This window comes from Meleagris gallopavo, chromosome 15 (genome assembly GCF_000146605.3).
Source record: "Meleagris gallopavo isolate NT-WF06-2002-E0010 breed Aviagen turkey brand Nicholas breeding stock chromosome 15, Turkey_5.1, whole genome shotgun sequence".
Lineage (NCBI taxonomy): Eukaryota > Metazoa > Chordata > Aves > Galliformes > Phasianidae > Meleagris > Meleagris gallopavo.
The window spans coordinates 13,091,720-13,112,169 of record NC_015025.2 but is presented as its reverse complement, the minus strand read 5'-3'; the positions used below and the strand labels follow the sequence as shown (position 1 = coordinate 13,112,169).

Genomic DNA, 20,450 nt, shown 5'->3' with positions numbered 1-20,450 from the left:
TTTTTTTGCTGTTGTTGGTAAATGTTGGGCAAGGAGCCACACGTCACAACAGCCCTGCAACATTGCAGCAAACCTTTCCTCCCAGCTAGAGGAGCAACTGTAGGTCTGCTGGCACAGGGGGCAGCAACCTGACATGGGGACACCTCCTGGAACCACCTCCCTTTCCCCACAGCATCCCTGTGCCAGCCCATGAATACTGGCATGCAATGCTTGAGCACAGTTCCTACCGACTATCGGTTCCCTTCTTCCTGTGATTACTGCCTAACAGGGGCCTATGAGAAAGCTGGGGAGGACTCCATTAGGGAGTGTAGTGACAGGGCCAGGGATGATGGCTTTAAACTAGAGGAGGAAACACAGTGAGGGCAGTGAGGCCCTGGCACAGGCTGCCCAGAGGAGCTGTGCAGGAATCCAAGGGCAGAAGGGATCTGAAGCCAGGTTTAGCACAAAGCTGTGAGCAACCTGGTCTGGTGTCCTGTTTCCGTGATCCTTGCCCCCTGCACAAAGGTAACAAGAGCACTAGGAGCCTCAGATTCCTTGCTTTTACTGCGTCAATATTCTCAGAAGGACCTCCAGGCACTGAGGAACAAGGCCTTTGCTGGCCAGGCTCCCAGCACATTACCTAAAGACATCTGTGATGATAGACTCAAACAGCAAAGTGGGCATGCAGCCCCAGCCTCCCCAGTTCCCTTGTCCAACCACACTCCATCCTGGTGCCTGGTGATGGCTGCTGCAGGGACACAACATCCCCATTCTTGTGCTGAGGCGCTGCATGCAGCAGCCACACGGCCAGGCATGGCATCCAGTGCTCCCCTGGGACCGGGTGCAGAGCACTTCCCTCAGACCCAGTCCCCACGTGCCCCATAGCTTCGCTCCCATAGCTGCTCCAGGAGCCTTTGGCCACGCCATGCTTTTCCTGCCCCACAAGAGGATCCACAGGGCGAGGTGCAGTGCCCTGGGGAGCTCAGCAGGGCTGGGAGAGATGGCAGCAGGGCCAAGGGTCTGGTCCTGTCAGCAGCTTAACCAACGTGTGTCCGGTTACGTCATGAGTTTTATCCTGGATGGAAATGCCACAAGGCCCAGCTGTTTCCTCAAGGATGTGGCACATGCAAAGCGATGCAAAAATAAAAATAATAATGCCAAAATGAAGTTAATTGCACAGGGCTGGCTGGCTGCAGCCGGGCCCAGCAGCACCCGTGGGCAGCGGCCTCCACAAAGCAGAGCGCGGAGCCAGTTATGACTTTATTCATGTTCACATTTAGATATTACAACAGAACTCTTAATGACAAAGGATAACGAGTACGATAGGAGGAGAGGAAAGAAAGCAGTGTTCTAACTGGTTTGATATATAACCGTCAGCTTCCAGACACAGGACTCAATAGGAGCTATGAGAACTCACATACACTCACCATAGGAGAAACTCGCACATGCAACACCCAAACACTCACTCACAACACACACAAACCACACTGCTGTACTCACACACAACCCATGCTGTAAGCTACTTGCTCGGAGGGCAGCCCATGGAAACATCCAATGCTGCTGCAGCAACAACAGGTACCAGGCTAAAATACTGTGATATAAATGAAGTGGTACTTGATACACAGGTTTTTCTCCAGAGACACATGTGCATTCCTAAGTAGGGAATGAGATGCTTTGTTTTCATGAAGGAGGAATGTCCTCTCAATACCAACACTTTGTAGTGTAGACCCAGAATGGTCATTTTAAAAGAAGAGATGATAAATAGTTTCAGCTGTGAATCCCAGTAAAAGGCCCAAACAAAACCAAACCGTGCACTGTGCACGCACAAACATCAAACCTGGCTTCTAGAAGGTGAAATATTTTCTCATTGTTGTCTGTCCTTCCACAGCACCATTGCCTCATCTCAAACCAGAACAAATCCGCTTCTTTTTGTGCTCACACTTATCTGAAGACTGTAAAAAGATGCCAAAAATAATGCAGGAGTGTGGGGAAAGGTGTCAAGTTTGTACATTCCCATTTCAGTATTGTTTTAAGTACAAATATTCAACAGCTCTTCAGTATCTGACACTACTGTTGTTATTCACCACTGGAGCATCTAAAGAGCCAACATGTGCTCGTATTAAGCTGCGTTGTTCATGCAAGGCTGTTGGCACTGATACAATAGGATCGGATTCTTCCCCCCACACACCTCAAGAAGGTGTAAAATAGATAATAAACTCCTATGGGGCTGAATCATTTGAATGTTTAGAATCAGATGTCACTTCAGCGCTTTCCCTGGCATGAAGCAGGGGATCTTTAATAATGGCTCTAATGAAGTAACACGTCTCTACAGTGATGCTCATGAGCAATTTACATGGAACCTAAAGCCCCAGTGCAGCTGTTCCAGCAGGCTGGGAGTGCTGACAGACTGGGAGTGCTAGGTGCCAGGGTGTGTGGATGCCTCCATCACATCTGTGCTGCAGAACCCTGCCAGTGCCCTGCAAGTGCCCGGCTTTGCTAGTACGTTTTTAATCCTCATTTGCAGCTACTTTGGAATTCTGCTTTCCTGTTGTTAATTCACAGACATTTACTGAGCATCCTGTCAGTTGGGGCATTGTTTCCAGGCAGGTTTATGAAGAGCTGGAAACAAGAGAATGGTGGTTTTGTGGCTGCACATCACCAAGAGAGCAGCCTGAATTTAGCTCTGCAGTCTGTCACCTTCCACCTGTGTGAACCCCCAGCACAGGGCACAGCTTTTCTTCTGCCAAGGGAACCACCGATGAAAAAACAGGACGAGATGAGGGCAGAAGAATTTGGCCTGGCCCGCACCCTGCTGGCTGTCCTGCTTCCCTGGCCTGACTCTCTTGCATCTCCTGCCAGAAGCATTCTTACTGAGTCATAACAATTACTTAAAGATGCTTAAATTCCTGGCAACTTTGGGGGACATCAGTAGAAGTTGGGGAATCAATTGTCACACACAGTTTCAAATTCCCTGTCCTGAGCCAGCTTGGCTCCAGCTGGTCTAGTTCTGTGCCTCTAATTGCCATGGAAATCACAGCCATGTCCTCCTGCTGACATGGGACGGGAGGGGAACACCGGGCACTCTGCAGACTGAGGGAATCTGAATGACAGCCATGCTTTTCCCATGAGCTAAATAAATCTCACCCATTACACTTTGCAGACAACTATAATTAAGATTTGGGAAAGTCACCAATAACGACTTACATCAGGAAACACCTAATACCTTCTGTAAGAGAAATACAGTTTTGGAAGATGGTACATCTGATAGAAAACACAATTTTCAAAGTCCAAACTCTTGCCTCTATGCAGAGGTGTGGCCTGCATGCAGAAACTCCCCAGTGCTGAGATACCCCCGTGCAAGGAGCTCTGTCAGCCACCGCCGTGTGGGAGAAGAGAAGATGACAAGCTGTTCAGACAGCTTCTGCACCCAGACTCCTCTGGTGATGATGTAATGGCTCTATGGCTGAGCTCCTGGATTATGAACAGGATGGAAAGAAGTATGTGGAAAGCAGTGAGGCAGCAGCGCAGAAATCTGTTGAGAGGGGTTGTGGAGATTCCCCAGAGCCTGAATTCATGTGGTATCTTTTAGAAACAAAAGGCCCAAGTGATGAGATGGTTCCTCAGCAAATAAATGTTTTTTGGTTCTCCAGAGACAGCTGCATTGCACTGGCAGCTCTGCAACAGAAACTGGAGAAGAGCCTATGAGGCAGAGAGTGCCTCCTCTGAACCAGGGCAACAGGAAAGGTCATGGTGTAGAGTAGTCCATCCAGGAGAATTAGGGTTTGTGCTCCAGCCAGGTGCAACGCTGTGTGAGCTCAGCAATGCCAGCACACCAGGGGATGCAGCCCAGGGCACGTCACTGCTGAAGCTTTGTTCCTTCTGTCGTTTCCAAAACCCTCACAGCAGCTTGAAAATAAACATTTCACTCCCTTACACTTATATCCTTTTCCCTTCAGCAAACAACACATTTTCACTCTATGTTTAGAAGCCAGCTGAAATTAACACAGCTTTGCTTTAATTTCTCATTTGAACAACAGATGATCTCAGTGCTGCTCTGGGAGAAGCGGAAGGCAAGAGCAGCAGACCTGTGAGCACAAAGCTCCCAGCACAAAGAATATAAAGCCCTGCTTCACACAGGGCCTGCAAAAAGAGTTGCTGTTCATCTCACTGGGAAGACTTCGGCCATCAGCTAACACTCTGATGGCTGTGTTGAAATGGCTAAAAAATCCCTGTGATAAGGCAGAGTGACAGGTCCCCCTCCAGTAGAGATGAGAGGGGAGTGAGTGTTGCTTGCAGAGGAGACAGAGAGGCTGGGTGTATGCTGGCACCTACCCAGAATGAAGTGTGCACGAACCTTTACAAAGATCCCTTGGGATCTCTCTGTACACCTCTTCAGAATGTCCTGCTCTTGCTGCTAATACCACCAGGGATTTCTTGTCTTTGATTCTGCTCTGCAATTCAGCAGCTGACATCATGAGGAGAGAAGGAGGAAGCGATCCAGGGAAAAACATTCAGGCTGCACACCAGGAAGAAACTTGAGACTAAGACAGATCTATTTATATCTGACCTGAAATGGGCTTTCTGAATGGGAAGCAGATCTGAGCGGAGGCTGAATGTTAGGCAGAAGGTGCTGTAGTGCTGAACACAGGCACACAATTGCCAGCAGAATGAATCTGTTTGAGCTACAGAAATAAAAGAAACCCGAGGAATCAGCAAGGCACTCACTCCAGTCCCAGCAAAGAGAAGTTGCAGCTGGAGGTGCTGCGTTGGCCATCATGCTGTGGTTCCGAGGACGTTGGTGATCCCCATCTGTTTGGAGTGGGTTTGCTGCTGTGATTGGGTGTAGGTTGAAGGGGAAGCTCTGAGTGACCCTGATGATGTGCCCAGAGTGTGAGAGAGAGAATGCCTTGGCAGGGTGCCTCCAGGGCCTGGTGCCATTAGTACTGCTCGGAGAAGAAGGAAGTGTGGAGAGTGGAGGGACTGGCCCCCTCTCCAGGTGGGGTGCAGCTGCCGTCCTCAGAGTGTTCTGACAGCTCCCCATATTCACTATTGTAAAAAGTCTGGCCTCCAACCTGGGATCCATATGACGGCCGACATCTGCCCCGCAGGTCTGACTGTTCCACCGACAGCTCCGCAGTTCGGCCGGGCCCTTTACTGCTGTGAGGGAAAGATACAGAAGGTCAGTCTGAGCCCTCCTGGAAATCTCCATCCCGCTTAGAGAAAACCCAGCTACAGGAAACATTATCTACTAATGCATGGAGCAGTGGCGGGGTCAGGAATGAACCTATACCTCTGGTTCAAAGCACAATAAATGATCTTGCTCTAAACCTAAACACAGCCCTTATGCATTGTGAAAACTCACTATGTAACCCAGCCACAGAGTTATAGGAGCTGATATAAACCAACAGCCAGGATGGGGGAAAAAGAAACCAAGGAAGATAATGTGGAAGGAAAGCAGCAATCCCATTTCCATGCCTGCCAATAGCAGGTGACTGGCACAAAGTCACAAAAGCAAGGGCAGGGACATGTCCAAGGAAAGGCTTAAGGGCATTGTTTCCTAGAGGATGGGACATTAGGTAGCCCATGGTATAGGAGACAACAGGGAAGTGCCTCAGGGAAAAGAGGACAAGGACAAGAAGCAGGAGACAGTCTGATCCGACAGAGAAGCCACAGGGCTATAGATAACAGCAAGGAAAATGACCTGCATGACCTGATGTTGAAAGGGAGAGAAGGAGAGGAAGAGGCTTGGGACTGGCTTTGACTGCACACGAGCTGACATGGCTCACACAATACACTGTCACAGGTACGAGGTCCCAGCCTGCTCCAGCACCAAGCAGAGATGAGCAGGATGTGCTCTCACTCAGAAAGTAAGCTTGGTCAAGGATTTGACCACCCAAAACATCCTCAGCCCTGAGAGTTCCAGGCTTAGTACCAGCATGCAGGAAGTCCCGAGGCCTGGACTATTTCTGCCATGCCACACCAGGGCCCTGTAGTACATGGTTCGGGCTGAAGGAAACTTGGCAGGGCTGGGGAGAACCCTGCAGAGGTGGCAGCCACAAGGCTTCAGTTTGCCCCTGTGCCACTGTGATACACTTCACCAAAAAATTTCAATAAACAATGAAAGCTCTTTTAATAGCATCATTCTACTACACCTTGTTATCTTGGTGGACACATTTTCAGGCCTTCTGTAACATGTGTTTGTCTGTTGAATGGGCATAGTTTATATTTTTAAAACTAAGCAGGCTGCAGGTCTGTTCTTTATGCATTTTGCCTCTCATTAATGTGTGTGCAGGGATTTCTCTGGCTCAAAGCCCACAGCCCTGCTGCTGCTGAGAGCCCCAAGAGGCATACCCTACAGGGAGACAAGAGCTTTCTCCTTGTCTTGTTATGTTTGGCAGCAGAGAGATCTGAGTGGCTAGACTTAAAGAATACCTGAATCCACCTTCTTTTCTGTGTCGGTTTTCTATCCTCTCAAATTCCTCAGATGCCAGAACCATCCCACTGTCTGTCTGATTGTCCTGCAAGGAAGCAACAGGAGTTATCAGTAACATCCCTGTCGACTAATCAGACAGGGAAGGGAGGAGGAATCATTCAGGAGATGAGATCATGTCTACCTGTGATAGGAAAAACAGGAGTATGGGTATTTTACTTTCAGCAAGAAGTTGGATGTGCATGGAGCATGCTGGTGATATTATTAGGTGCCTTTTTAAAAGCAGCACATCCAAAGGTAGGATTTGTGTGTGCAGCTCAGTGTTACTTTTGGGAAAAACAGAGTGCTCCCTGTCTGGAAGATGTATTACCATGAAATCTGAGTGAGATTTTCCTCTGGAGACAACTGGTAGTGACTTAAGTTCTGCCACCGCAGGAGATATAAGAACCAGACCAGTTCGCAGAGGGCTCCTGCTGCATACTGTGGTGTGACAGCACAGAGGAGCTCCAGGACAAGCACTCTGGATTTATCTAGTCATAGCTGGATTTCAGTATGCTTAACCAGTTTACAGATTTGAGAAGGATGAAAAGCAGATTCTTCTCTGAGATCCTTCACAGACCTGGCTTGCAGGTCTAAATCTCCCTATTTCACAGTCAGGCAAGCTGTGCTATAGAAAAACTGCTATGTGCCAGGTGGGGAAATGAATGTACGTAGGACTGGATGGAATGGTACAGACAGGCTGACATTAGATAGAAGTGATCATCCTCCCATGACCTTAACAGCAAACATGTCAGGAAACAGCAGAACATTTATTTGCCCCCTGCTCAACCCCACTCAGATGCCACTCACCGGGTGTGCCTTGTACATTGTATGTGTCATGGGAAACTCTTCGAATGTCTTTATCCTGGATGAACACCTGATCTGATTTCCTCCCGTCAAACAACCAGGGAATGAGACGCAGTTGTAATATCTACTGACAGAAGCACATGGCATTCAGTAAAACCAACAGAGCCAATGTCCTGAACAAACAGGAGCTGAACTCAACTTCCTGTCCCTGCAATCATAGTGTGCAGGGATGGAGGTGACTGTGGGTAGGAGGGTGGTGTCATCTTAGGCCTCGTGTCCCCTTACTCCTATAGTGGGGAGCACCCAGACTGGGTGATGGCCATGATGACTTTGGTGGGATGTGATTCTCTGACAGTGGAGCTGGAAGCAGGAGGAGGAATGTCATAGGCTCAGACATCAAGGGTTGCTGTGCACCAGAACGGGAAAGTAATTTTGCTTTTATAAGCAAGATGATATGGCCTAAGTGCTTGGATCACACCTGATCAACTGGGATTTTTCCAACTTCTTGCTACTGAGTTCTCCCCATATCCCTCAGGCTCCCTTACAGCTCAGGCCAGTGACTGCTGCTGGGCTCCTTCAGCCCTTTTCAGAGGGGATTCACCTTGCTGCTAGGCTGTGGCAACGTATCCTCATGTCAAAGTCCTCTTCATCTGAATTTTGCTGGGCAGAGGAAGGCACCTGGGAGAAACCATCATCTTCTGAGCTGTGAGAGTCATTCAGTGGGATGTAATCCTTCCCTTCCTGGTAGGAAGAACAGTGAGTGGCTTTACAAGAAGGGGAGGCCCTTCCTGTAACAAAGGGCTCTACAAACAGAAGCTGACAGAGCTGGACAGGAACATTCCTATTATGTGTCTTGTTTCTCTCAGGCAAAATATTTGTCTAGAGATTTCTGTGCCCTCTGAGTTATGGGGCTGCAAGTGCTGCAGTTGCATGGAGGTGTGTGTGAGCAGGAAAATAACTCAGTCCGGCAGTACCTATAGTTCTCCAGCCAACATGGACAGAGCACTGTACTCTGAGGGAACAAACAACTGGTTTAGTTTTGCCTCTGCTGGGATACAGTGCTGAAAGGTTAACATCAGAGGGATAGGATGTGACAGTACTCATTTTTAAGGGACATTTAGTAATTTTCTGAAATGGAACATCCAGAAAAAAATTCAAAGCAGTGCTGCATACTCATCACAGTGCTGGTGAGCTGCCACATGGTGGTGATTACTAAGAGTTTCTGAGAATTATGTATATCTGATTTCTGTAATGGAACAGCTATTTGGTTCGTATGACCCTGACATTTAGATCTGAAGATAGAGTTTCAGAAGCCCTGGTGAAATCCTGGTTTTCTCCATGTGGGAGAGGCAGGAGTGCCAGAGCCTTGAGTCAGCTGAAACATTTCAAATAATCATCTGGAGATTAGAATGGAAATACCAGAGTGACGACTGAGAGGACACTTGCACTGCAAGGTTTGGAACTATATTAGGATGCATCGAGAATGCTACTGCAGAATTGTTATCTCTAGCACCCCTGAATGACAGACCCAGAGACACCGTGTTAATCCTTGGCCTTCACAAAGGCTTTGCATTAGCTAGGGAGTCAGAGGAGGACACAGTGTGGGAGCTAGCTGTCCAGAACTGAGCAGAGACACAGAGAGGTTTTCACCTGTTGGACATTTTCCTGAAGAAGGTTCCCCAGTATCTCCACCAGGTCCGAGAAAGTTGGTCTCTCCTTGGGATCACCATGCCAGCAGCTCAGCATTATGCGGTAACTGCCAAGAAGAAGTGATGGTTTTATATCACAGAAATCCCCTTCTACTCCACTCTGCAGCTTCAACCCATGTAGTTTCTGCTGGAACAGAGTGTATCTGCACTGTGAAGAAAAGCTTGGTACCCGGCACATTGGACACAGGCCCTGTGGACCTACTAGAAGGAGGTTCATTGTGTATTGAATACAACTGCAAGCTTAGACTGAGCCAATTTAGACACTTCAGCTACCCTCAAGAGTGGGGAAGCACACTACTCATTTGCAAAGCCATCTCAATGTGGTTATGCAAAAAATGTGATGTCCCTAGATAGTTCTGTCCTGCATTTGAACCCATCTGGAATACCCTCCAGGCAGCCACCAGGAGAAGAGAGTTTGTCTCTTCTCAATACTGGATGAAAAGTCTCCGCATCTGCCTGCCCTGCCCTGAGATCCATGTTTCTGACTCACATTTCTGCAGTAGCATACTCTGGAGCTCTCATCCTGGTACCATCTTTGAGCCTCTGGCAGAACTCCTCGTTGATCTGGACTCCAGGGTATGGAGATGCCCCTAAAAGAGGTTTGAAGAAGGGTGGGAACATGAAGTGTGCCATCAGAAAACGATCCTTGTCCTGAGACAAGGACTTCCTCCTAAAACACGTGGGATGTGAGGTCACTTCTGACACACAGCCCACATCAATTCTGTCCAAGACAGGTTCTTCGGCCTCAGTAAGGAGAAAGCTGCCTCCCATCACCCTGTTCCTTGGTAAATATGGCCTCTATTTCTTTTGCCCACACTGATGTTTTTCCCATCACTCCTCAGACATGCTGCAGAGATAAGGGCCTCATGCACAGACTCATCCAACGAGATACTAAAAGCCTCTGCCTGCCTCAGCAGCCCCTCATTAGCGCTCACCCAGTGAGAAGATTTCCCAGAGGAGGACCCCAAAGGACCAGACATCGCTCTGGGTAGTGTAGACCTTGTCAAAGATGCTCTCTGGAGCCATCCACTTCAGTGGGAGACGGGCCTGCAGGAGGGAGAAGCAAGGCAAAACTGTTCATTCAAGAACCAGAGACAATAGTCCTGAATCTCTCTCCATGGAGGAGTGGAGGTTTGGTGAGGCAGAAGGAGGGATGAAGACACAAAGAGTATAAGGATAGAGGAGTGCTGATGGGCTGAGCAGCAGAAGGAAGGAAACAAATCTGGTGGTTGTGGAGGACCACACCTCCATCATCAGGCCAATGGTCCCTGCTCCCGGTCACACATATGATTCCATTCCTGCCTATTTTCCTTAGTTAGACCACCCCAAGATGGTACTCACACTGCCTTTCCTGACATAGTCAGGGTCCTTGTAGATGTCTCGGGCCAAGCCAAAGTCACAGATCTTTACCACATTGTTCTCTGACAGCAGGATGTTGCGAGCTGCTAGATCTCTGTGGATGCACTGAAGGCACATGAGGAGGAAGAGGCAAAATCAGAGGGACAGGAACTGCCACCATAAAGCATTCTCTTCCCCTATTCTTCCTTTGCTAACCTGAGCTGTAATGGGGAAACTGGGGAGGTGAGAAGGAACTAAAAATAAAGATTTTTAAAGGAGATAAATAAGGAGATGACAGAATACAACCAAGTTTCCATCTTTGTATGTCTGTAACCCAACTGTGTGCAGGGCTTTGTAATAATAAATCACAAAATGAGTTCACAAATTGGTATGTGAAACTGGAAACAGCCAGTCAAAGAGACTGGCTATCCATGGGAGCCTGTATACATACATACATACATTCTCTGTGGCTCTGTGATTACAACAGACCACACCAGGCCATCTCCAGTTAGGCACACACAAAAGAAGAACAGAGGATGGGAAAGGGTGTGCTTACCTTTCGGGATGCCAGAAACTCCATGCCACGTGCTACCTGGAAGCTGTAGCAGATCAGGTCTTCCATTGTCAGGGGACTTTGCCACAAGTCATCCACTGTTCAGGAGTACAAAAACATGGTTAGACATTGAGTCGTCTTGTGTCCTCCTTGCCTCTCTCTACAACTGCAGGATACAAACAGCCCCTGGGTGAGATACAGCTAGATAATCTTGTAGGGCTAGAAGGGACTCTGAAGGTCAGATCATTATTCCTGCCCTACGGAGGACCCACTGAGGAACCCCTTCAGTTCATCTTTCTTTAAGCTAAAAAAAACCTGAAGTAACTTAATCATTCCATTAGGGTTTTTAAAGTCCATTACGAGAAACAACAGATGAATATAATAGCCCTGTTGAGGGAATTGCCACACAAGTGGAGAGATCAGCTCCGTGGATGGGTCCCTGCTGCCCACTGCTGTGCTCTGGCCCATTCTCCAATTTAAGCAAGACTGGCATTTTCTTGGCGAGCCAGGTGAGGTATTACCTTCCTGGATTGGCTGTGCTGTCTGGCTCTTGTGCATCAGAAAGCGGTTGAAGATAGCACTGTCACTAGTCCCAGACCGACTCCTTCTGTCCGCTCTCACTGCCTCCACAATGGACTGGACCTGAATACGCAGCCTGGGTGACTTCTCCTGGCAAGAAGATCAAAACAAAAACCTCAGCAGGCAACATACACTGCAGCCCCTGCACCCATGAGCTGCACAGTCTCGTCCTGCTCTTAGGCTGTAATTCTGGCCTGGGAGCATCTATCCTCGTCTGCAGAAAGAAATTTCTTCCCTGATGTTGCATGTGAACTAGTATCACTGCGTAAAGCTGAAATACTGCTAGACAGAGGGTGTCTTTGCCTCCTTGTTAGATTATGTTTCTGAATGCATGTCTTCCCTCCCTAGCCATGGGGCAGTTCCTAGGGATAAAGGAGGTTACTTACCCTGTAAGGACTGAATCCTTCCCGCTTGGTCCGCAGGTAATTGGAGAGGTTGCCATACTTGCAGAACTCAACGATCACCATGAGTGGACCTAATGAGAAGAAACCAAAGGTCAGGGGAAGAGATAAGGATTTGGAATAGTCAGAATTTGCCCTGACTCACATTATATCAGCCTTGCTGAGCTGTGGCACCAGGGCTAGGCACACACATCCCCACGTGTCCCCGCAGTCACATACATGGCCAGAAGAAATGGCACAGGGGATGAGCAGTGATGTCTGGGAGCACGCTCAGCCTGTTGCCCTGCGATATTTACCATTGGGTTTGGTACAGGCACCCAGCAAATTCACCACGTTGAGGTGGTTCCCGATGTGAATGAGGATTTTCAGCTCTGACATCAGTGCCTTGTGTTCACTTGCAGTAGCTCCCTCTGGAAACAAACAAACCACATCATGGTGATGCCTCCTCACAGCTTTTTCTCTCCCCCCTCCCACCCTGTCTTAGCACAGTAATAACATGAGTCTTGCTAGAGATTGCAATCCCAAAGCTTTGGTACATTTTGTTACAGCTTATTTCCAAATTAAATGGCAGAGCCTTGTCTGTAATGCTGTAATGCAGGAGCGGGGATCCAAAGCAAGAACACAAGCTGCATCCAACACGTTTTTCCTTCTGATAGCAGTGTAGGGAAAAAGATCACTTGAGGCTTATATACAGATGCACACGTTTGAATCTCTGCCCTTTTAGCCTCCAAGCAGGAATAACGAGCTGTAAAACCGTTTGAAGGAAAATTAGAAACAAAAAGGCATTTGAGTCTTTTGATTGTGACTGAAGGCAAGACTGCCTCAGCTCAAACCCAGAAGGCCTTTCTATAATTCCTTTCCAATAGCAAGCACGGGGTTGTGCTCCTGCCAGCTCTCTACTGCATCTTCTCTCTGAGTGCCTAATTCACACCAATTCTTGCTCCTCTGTTTTACCCTCAAGGTTCATTCTCTGGTTTTATGAGCATTTTTCATACCTTCCCATATACATTTTACTTTATGTGGGAGTTTGTAAATTTAGTCTGACAAAGAGAGAAGCATCTTCCTGAGCTGCAGCTGAAGGGCCAGGTAAGAGTCATGCCTCAAAGGGCTGTAAAACAACCTTGTACGATCAGGCTTCCCTCTGCTACTGCTCTGCAGATCACCTGTACTCCTGCAGTGTAAGTGCTACTGAGCCACACCATGATTCGGTTTCTATGTACAGGCCACTGCTGACCACAAACAGCCTTGATGTTTTCTTGGTGGCTGAATCACAGGATAATGTCCTGGATGCCTGTTCAAAAGCACGGCTATGTTTAAAATCTCACTCTGGACTGATCAGAACTGCAGCATGCTTCCCTACCCAGCTGAACCTTGCCATAAATGTGAAACACACGAGCATTTGGAAGAAGGCAATTAGGAGCAACATCTCCTTCAGTGGCTTACCAGAGAGGGTCTCTGGATTCTTATTCATCCATTAAGACAGATCTCACTCTTTGCCTTTGCAGACAGCTAAATCCCCATGTCCCTGCTCTACCACTTGCCTCCCAGTGCAGTTAAGTGAGGCGAAAGCACTCCTGAGGGAAGGCCATGAGGATCATTTGTGTTGAGGCCAAGAAGCCATAAATTAAAAGACTGGCACCAGCTCCTCTCCCATTGCTTGGTGCTGGCTCAGGCAGAAGCACCCAGGAGTGCTGGTTGGAGATAAGGCATTTGCTAAGGCTCTGGAAAATATTTTATGCAAAAGGACAATTGTTTACAAGGTAGGCTTCACTTACATGAACTGTGTATTCTACTAGGCTGTCTACATACCTTTCAGCATTTTGACTGCTACGGTCTCACAGCTGTTACTTTTATTGATCCCAAATGCTGAAGCTTCCACCACCTTCCCAAAGGCACCATGACCCAGGACTTTACCTATGAGCAAAGAGAAAGGCAGTGTGAAGGAATACAGGTGCAGCATGGAGAATGGGGCAAAAAACAAAAGACCTTACAGGAAACCATGGGAAGAAGAAAGAAAGAGTCACAGAGGAAAAGGAAGGAGTGCAATATGTGCCCTACCCAGGTGGCCGCTTGCTTTGGTGGTGAGAATAAGAAAAAGGATGAAGGTAGGAACCGAGACAGAGCTGGCATGGACAAAGTGGAGGAAGGAAATGGCCCTGCTGTGGTAGGGGGCTGTTTGTTGCCCTCAAAAAGAACAAGTTGAAAAGGTAAATATGACACCTTGCAGCAGGACAGGGCTAATGTCACTACTCTGTGCCTCAGAGGCAATCTGCAGCCCTTAAAACCCTCCCAGACAGAGGGAAGAGATGGCAGGTGGGTGTCACAGCAAGAGGACATCCTATCCCGGTCCTGAACTCAGGGTATCTCCTGTGAATTGGGCTGTTTTGCCCTGATTATTTAAGAAATCTGGAGGGTGTTCCAAGGGTTGGTGGGAAGCCCTTCATGCAGCTCTTAGTGGCAGGGGTGGGGCTCAGCTCACCCAGGCGCAGGCGGTCTCGCGGGAATTCCCACTTGCTGGAATCATAGGGCAGGTACTCGCACTGCTCCTCCAATGGCACCTCACCAGGGTCCATGATGATGGAGAGGTAGCCGGTCTTGATGTCTGCATGGGCAGGCTGCAGGAATCACCCAACACAGAGGGTGAGAAGGTGCCTCCTTTGCCTGCCTCAACCTGCTTTCCCCTGGCAAAGGCTGTTCCACATCCCCGTCTTTACTACAGCCCTTCTGTGCCCCATCTTTGGTTGACTGTCAGTGCTTGGAGCACTACTCAGTGACCTGCTTCCAGCAGATGCTGTCACACAGCCCCACATCACAGCAATGGGGCTGCCCCAAACCCCTCTAAGCCCCCTCCTCTGCCCCAGAATGGAGACAACCACATACCCTTTTGATGTTACAGAAGATGAGGATAAGGAGAATCCAAAAGAAAACAGCGATGACTCCAGTCCCAATCAGGATGACAATCTCCACGTTGGTCTTGTCATCAGAGCCTGTGGGATGGGAGGGAAATTGCAGTTTGAGAAAAGGCTTGGCTGTTTCTTGGGACCTGTTTCATGATATGGGGAGACCAAGGAACTGCGGGTTGACATTCTCCAAACAAAATGTGCTCTGGACTACAGATGGTCTCAGGGCTTTCCCTGCCACCCTGCAGCCTGGCATCACAGAGAAGAGGCATGGGACCTCAGACACACTCCTTCTCGGATGCTTTCATCCCTTAGGTGTGTGGTGTCTGCTGGTACCTTCTACAGAGACGCTAGCCGAGGAGTTCACGCAGCCCTTAGCGTTGCAGACGCTGCACAGGTAGAGCCCAGCATCCTCCTCCCTCACTCTCTGAATGCTCAGCCTCTGGTTGAAGTCTGCCAGGTCGATTCCTGTAAGGCAAAGAAGGTTAAGGCGGTCACTCATAAGGAAAGAGGATTGAACTCATTCAGACAAAAAATAAGGCTCATATTTTTTGGCCACTTCATTTTAGATGACAGAATTAAATTGCACCAGCTCTCCTCTGTGGCTTATGGCTCCAGAACTACCCTGGAAGGGCCTTCCTAGACAGTGTATGGAAGGAACAAAACCCTACAGAGGGTTCTACAAGGTTGGACTGGGAACAGTGCCTGGGCAGTCCAGCTGGTGTATCAAGCTCTGCTTCACCTCCAGGACCTGCTCCTTTCCCTCTGCCATGTACCTAGATCCTTCCCATATTCCTTCCCCTGGGTCAGTCCCTGCATTAGCAGAGATGTCCAGCACTGAGTTGAGTGCAAGAAGAAAAAGGATGCAAATCTTCTTGCTGTCCACCTGAATGTACATGTGCACACAATGTTGGCCCAGATCCCAGGGCACAGACTTGCCCAGTGAGAGCACATCAAACCAGAGCAGAACATGATTAAAACCAGAATTCAGGCAATTCAGAGAATGGGCACCTTTGCCCAGGCACAGCAACTCCCAGCACACAGCAGCATTCAGCTCTCTGCTCACCAGACATGATGCCTTGCCTCTGTTCCATCCCCGGCCCATTGTACCTGACACTTCTTCCACCAGTTTCTCATCTTTGTACCAGCTGATGTCAGGAACGTGGTTGCCATCCACCTTACAGCGCATCTCTATGGAATCGCTGACGTTCACCCAAATGTCTGTCAGGTTCTGCTTGAGGCGGGGAATCTCCAGGGCTGGAGGAGCAGCACAAAATGGATTGATCAAAAGAATATCTGCATTTATGGGGGACTCTGGGTCTCTAACCCTTGCTGGAGGGTGTCCTGGGACCCAGGTGCCTTTGCCACCTTGAGTTTAGCTTGCATGGCTTCCCCCAGGGAAGGACTGGGAAGCTGACTGCAGCAAGAGTACCAGCAGCAAGTCACTCCCACCTGCCCTGCTGACTCTCACCCTGCACAGAGATGTATTTCTTGTGGCAGTGTTTCTCCCGGGTCTTCCTGTTCTGCACCTCACACACGTAGTCTCCCTCCTCACCCAGGGAGATGTTGGGGATGGTGAGCAGCAAGGTGGCATCATTGGAGTCGGGCTGAAAGCGCAGCTCGCCCTGCATCTTGGTTGCATAGTGGTGGACGTTCTTGCAGTCCAGCACCAGGGGGTTGCCCTCCTCATCATGGAGCTTGGAGAGGTTCAGCCGATACCACTGCAGATTCTCATAGGTGTAGTTGTCCGCATTGCAGCTCAGCTGTAGATCCTGCCCCTCTATGGGCTCTTCTGAGGGCTGGGATTCGATCTCAAATCCATCTGGAATGGCTTTTAGGAAGGAAATGAACATGTGGGTGAGTTTTCTTGGCTTAGCTGCTAGATACAATTAAATTGTCTCCTTGGGCTCAGCTCTCTGAGACCTGACTGTCCTCAGCCAGGGTAAATGAAAACCACCCTGGTGCTTGTAGCCTGCAAGCTTGCGAGCAACCGACAGCTGTGGCTGAGCAAGGTGCTAAGGGCTGTGCTGAAGCCCCAGGGTCAAATTAAGACAGGTCACAAGTGAAACAAGCCTAGGAGGAATGTGGCTGTTCTCAGCTCACTCTGCTGGGCTTCTACAAACCCAGCTTTCTCCCACCACCAAAATCCATCAGGGGTCATGCCAAAGGCTGGGGCCAGAAGGACCCTGCCTGGGAGCAGGGCTGGCAGTGCCACTAGAGGATGCTCTTGGACCAGGCACATCCCCAGCCCAGTATGCTGGCTGAGCCAGCAGGACCTTTCACAGACACACCAGCTTATCTCCAGCTGTCTGCACTATTTGCCGCCAGAAATCCAAGCTTTTGCCACCCAGCAGAAATCTAGGGCAGCCCTGCTTTCCTGATGGCTTCCTGGTCACTGTTTAAGGTGCGATGCATGAATGATGGCACCTGGCAGATCTAGGGGCTGCCTGTTTCAGGCAAGTGACAATGGCAGAGGGGATGTCCCCAGTACTCACTTGTCACGTAGAAGTAGATCAACCGCTCATCTCGACCCACTTTGTTAGAAGCAATACATTTGTACATGGCTGAGACATTGGCCTCCTGGATGGCCAGCTTGCTGACTGTCTGGTGGGAGAAGAGAGCAGCAGAAGAAGTTAGGAAGGGTGAGAGAGAAAAGTAGGCTTGGTGCTGCTCTCTGGCAGACAGCCCTGTGCAGCGAGACAACTGCTCCACGGGCTCAGATGACCTGCTAGCACTCCTTCTACCCATAAGTGGAAATCAGACTCATGAAAGCATCCCGGCTTTCACTACTTTATTCTATTATCTTCTCTCTTTAAATTCCAAGGGTACATAGACATGATCCTAAAAGCTTTCTCATCTCTCCTTCCAGCAAGACTTGTCTAAGACTGGGCACGCAGCCTGGTTGCTGCCCTGGGAGCATGGCTGCAGGAGATGCTGCCTCCAAAGGAGCCAGGAAAGGCAGCTGGGGAGCAAGGCTGCCCTCCTCCCAGCTCACACTGCACACACACGAGCTGCCAAGGGTGTTCCAAGCATTCCCTTTGGAGGAGATCTGCAGCTTGAACCATGAGTTTCTTCTCCTTTCCAGTTAAATGGCAAGGTAATTACATGCAAAAATCCCTCTAATGAGGCAATGTTTAAAAATGCAAAAAAAGAAATATCGAACCCCTATAGGGAAATGACTTTGTCTTTACTATTCATCCCATACACTTTGGGATGCATTTCAATTCTAAGTGGCAATATACTAGCTCGTGTTAATCAGAAGGAACATTCATTCATTCAGTGCATATTCATTACAGCTGAAGTGACCTAATTACCAGCAGTTTTGAATGCTGCCTTTCCTGTTTCTTGTGGATATTCAATACAGCTGAAGTGACCCTACTGGTGGTGCTTCTGTGTGCTGCCTTCCTGCCTTCTTGGGGATTTTCTCTCCAATCTGTGCTGTTACATTTGTGCTGGGATTTCTGTTTGACATCATCCTGCACTGTACACTGGCCTTCATGGACTGAATAAAAACCAGAGGGAGATTATGAGAGAAGACAGTCAGAAAGGAGGAAAGGGAGAGAAAGCAAATCCCTGCCTTTCCTTTTGGCTGCTCGGGGAGGAGCAGCATCTGCCCCTGCCACCCCCTTGGCAGTGTGACGAACTTCTGGCTGTGCTGGGGGACAGGAAGTGCCTTTGGAGGTGTGTAGGAAAACAGGAAGTGACTTTCGGAAACGGGGGCCCATTTGTTTGTTCTGTATCCCTCTGCAAACAGCCAGTGCCCAGCACCAGCAGGAACAGGAACCGCAGTGCAGTGCAGGCCACAGACCTTGCAGCTACTAGAAAGAAATGGGCAATGAGCACCACTCAGCTGCCCGCAGGTCATGCACTGCAACAAGAGAGGGATGTTCCTTGCAGTACAATTGGTACCAGCTTTTCTGCACAATCACTCCCAGGCCAGTTTTGCTGCCCGATCTCAAATGGGATCCCTGCTTCCCACTCCCTGCTCCAAGACAGGTTTGGGGCTGTGGCCTCACCTTGTTCCGTCCCTCCACGAACTCCACCCAGGTGTCAATGCTCTCGATGGGGTTCACTGCATCCTGCTGTGACACATCTTTCCAGTCCTTGCACTCAGGCATGCGATCTCGCTGATGGCGCCTTGCTGCCCGGTGCCTGCTATTGCTAAGCCAGAAAGAGGAGAGAGATGGAGAGGGTTGGGAAGAAGGCAACAAAACTGACTTTGTGTCTGAGAACTGATGCTCCTAGACTCTGACTGCAAAAATTCTTGGGATTCTGGGTTATGTAAGCACTAATGTGCTTTAAAAGGGTGGTCTGCAATCACTAATGAAGCAAACATGATCTATATATGTGAAAACCGAAGCAGGAAACAGATCCTGGTGCCCCAGGCAGTGTCTTCACCCCAGGACTATGTTTTCATTTACTATTAAAGATGGAAAAAAGAAGGAGTGAAAACTGTTTGTGTGTGGTATCCCCAAAGAACACGGTGGCACCTCTTTGGGGCTGATGATGGCAACTGGGGAGAAGAGCCCAAATCTGCCAAAGACCTGAGATGTTGCAGCTTGCAGGATGCTGCTGAAATGCAAGTGGAGCAGGGAGAAGGGAGAGCCCAAAATCCAGGGTGGCAGAGGCAGAGGGAAGCTGAAAACCTAGCTCAGGGGTAAGGACATGTGCTGGCAGTGCCGGCAGAGCACTTGGCGGGGCGAGCACACTGGTGAGCTATGTAAACAACAGGAAGCCAGAAAGAAGCCTCCTGCATCCTCTGGAGCTCTGCTAGGCAGAAACACAGTGGCCTTGGGAGACAGTGACCATAATTCATGGGCCTCTCTGCTTCCTGACAGGGCCATGGTGCACTCACATGCAATGGAGAGCACTTTGGTGTCTCAGGCTTGGCAACAGCCTACACAGGGCTGCAGGACCTGGCTTCCTCCAGGCACCCTGATGTCCTCCGCCCTGACTATTCTGTCTCTGACTCCCCAGCATCCCTTTTCCCTCTTCCTGCAAGATCACAGCTAAAAAATGCCACTGCAGCCCTGCCTGCTGCTGTCCCTACTTCCCAGGGCACAGGCAGCGGGCATGCACCCTTCCTGTCCATCCATCCTGCCTTCACAAACACCCTCCTGGCAAACTGCCCCAGCAGCTGGCAGGCAGCTGGCAGGCAGCTGGAGCTTTCCCTGCATTCAGCAGCTCTTCCCCACATGCAGTAGCTCTGCTTCCCTCCCTCCCAGCATTTTTGTTTCCATCATCACCCACCAGAAGATGTAGTATCCCAAAAAAGCACAGGAATTTCTGGGCAGGAGCAGGTGAGCCCCAGCTGCTGCCTCAGGGTCTCATCAAGGGGCACTCAAAACTCAGATGGGATCTGGGACACAGCCATGGTCATAAGGAGACCTCAATGTCACGCTAGTGGGCTAGCAGGACATGGGCAATGGGAGAACTGGCACTTACAGACTGCGTCGAGAGAACATCCGACAGGGCATCCATGGCCTCCACTGCCACTGGATCACCTCTGGTGCTGGGATTCCATAGACTGTGCAGGTGAGGGCCTGGGGGCTCCTCCGGGAGTAGATGCTTGGGGAAGAGGTTTCCTTCTCATGGATGCGTGGAGGAACTGCAAGCACCAGAATGATACTGTAAGTGGCCCTGGGTTTAGCTGCTGTGTCCCTAGGCCAGGCACAGCCCTCCCCAGGATGTCTACAGAGACTGGGCACTACAGTG

At 49.5% G+C, this 20,450-nt stretch overlaps 1 protein-coding gene across 3 annotated transcripts in view; it reads right to left on the bottom strand.

The window, feature by feature from the left end:
• Positions 1–1,226: 1,226 nt before the first annotated feature.
• Positions 1,227–20,450, bottom strand: part of FLT4 (fms related tyrosine kinase 4) — a 31,935-nt gene continuing 12,711 nt past the window's right edge. The window contains exons 9-30 of one of the 3 annotated variants that reach the window (XM_031555731.1): positions 20,181–20,343; positions 18,752–18,896; positions 17,231–17,339; positions 16,207–16,566; positions 15,846–15,992; positions 15,072–15,203; positions 14,716–14,822; positions 14,315–14,450; positions 13,645–13,749; positions 12,132–12,245; positions 11,821–11,909; positions 11,377–11,524; positions 10,859–10,953; positions 10,306–10,428; positions 9,900–10,011; positions 9,455–9,554; positions 8,906–9,011; positions 7,857–7,996; positions 7,259–7,379; positions 6,412–6,497; positions 5,052–5,136; positions 1,227–4,922 (exon numbers count right to left, since the gene is read on the bottom strand). In XM_031555731.1, coding sequence (XP_031411591.1) covers positions 4,917–4,922; positions 5,052–5,136; positions 6,412–6,497; positions 7,259–7,379; positions 7,857–7,996; positions 8,906–9,011; positions 9,455–9,554; positions 9,900–10,011; positions 10,306–10,428; positions 10,859–10,953; positions 11,377–11,524; positions 11,821–11,909; positions 12,132–12,245; positions 13,645–13,749; positions 14,315–14,450; positions 14,716–14,822; positions 15,072–15,203; positions 15,846–15,992; positions 16,207–16,566; positions 17,231–17,339; positions 18,752–18,896; positions 20,181–20,343 — 2,729 coding nt within the window. In that variant the 3' untranslated portion in view covers positions 1,227–4,916. Of the gene's footprint in view, positions 5,137–6,411; positions 6,498–7,258; positions 7,380–7,856; positions 7,997–8,905; positions 9,012–9,454; positions 9,555–9,899; positions 10,012–10,305; positions 10,429–10,858; positions 10,954–11,376; positions 11,525–11,820; positions 11,910–12,131; positions 12,246–13,644; positions 13,750–14,314; positions 14,451–14,715; positions 14,823–15,071; positions 15,204–15,845; positions 15,993–16,206; positions 16,567–17,230; positions 17,340–18,751; positions 18,897–20,180; positions 20,344–20,450 lie in introns of all 3 variants that reach the window. The other 2 variants (XM_031555729.1, XM_031555730.1) reach the window with 2 other exon arrangements.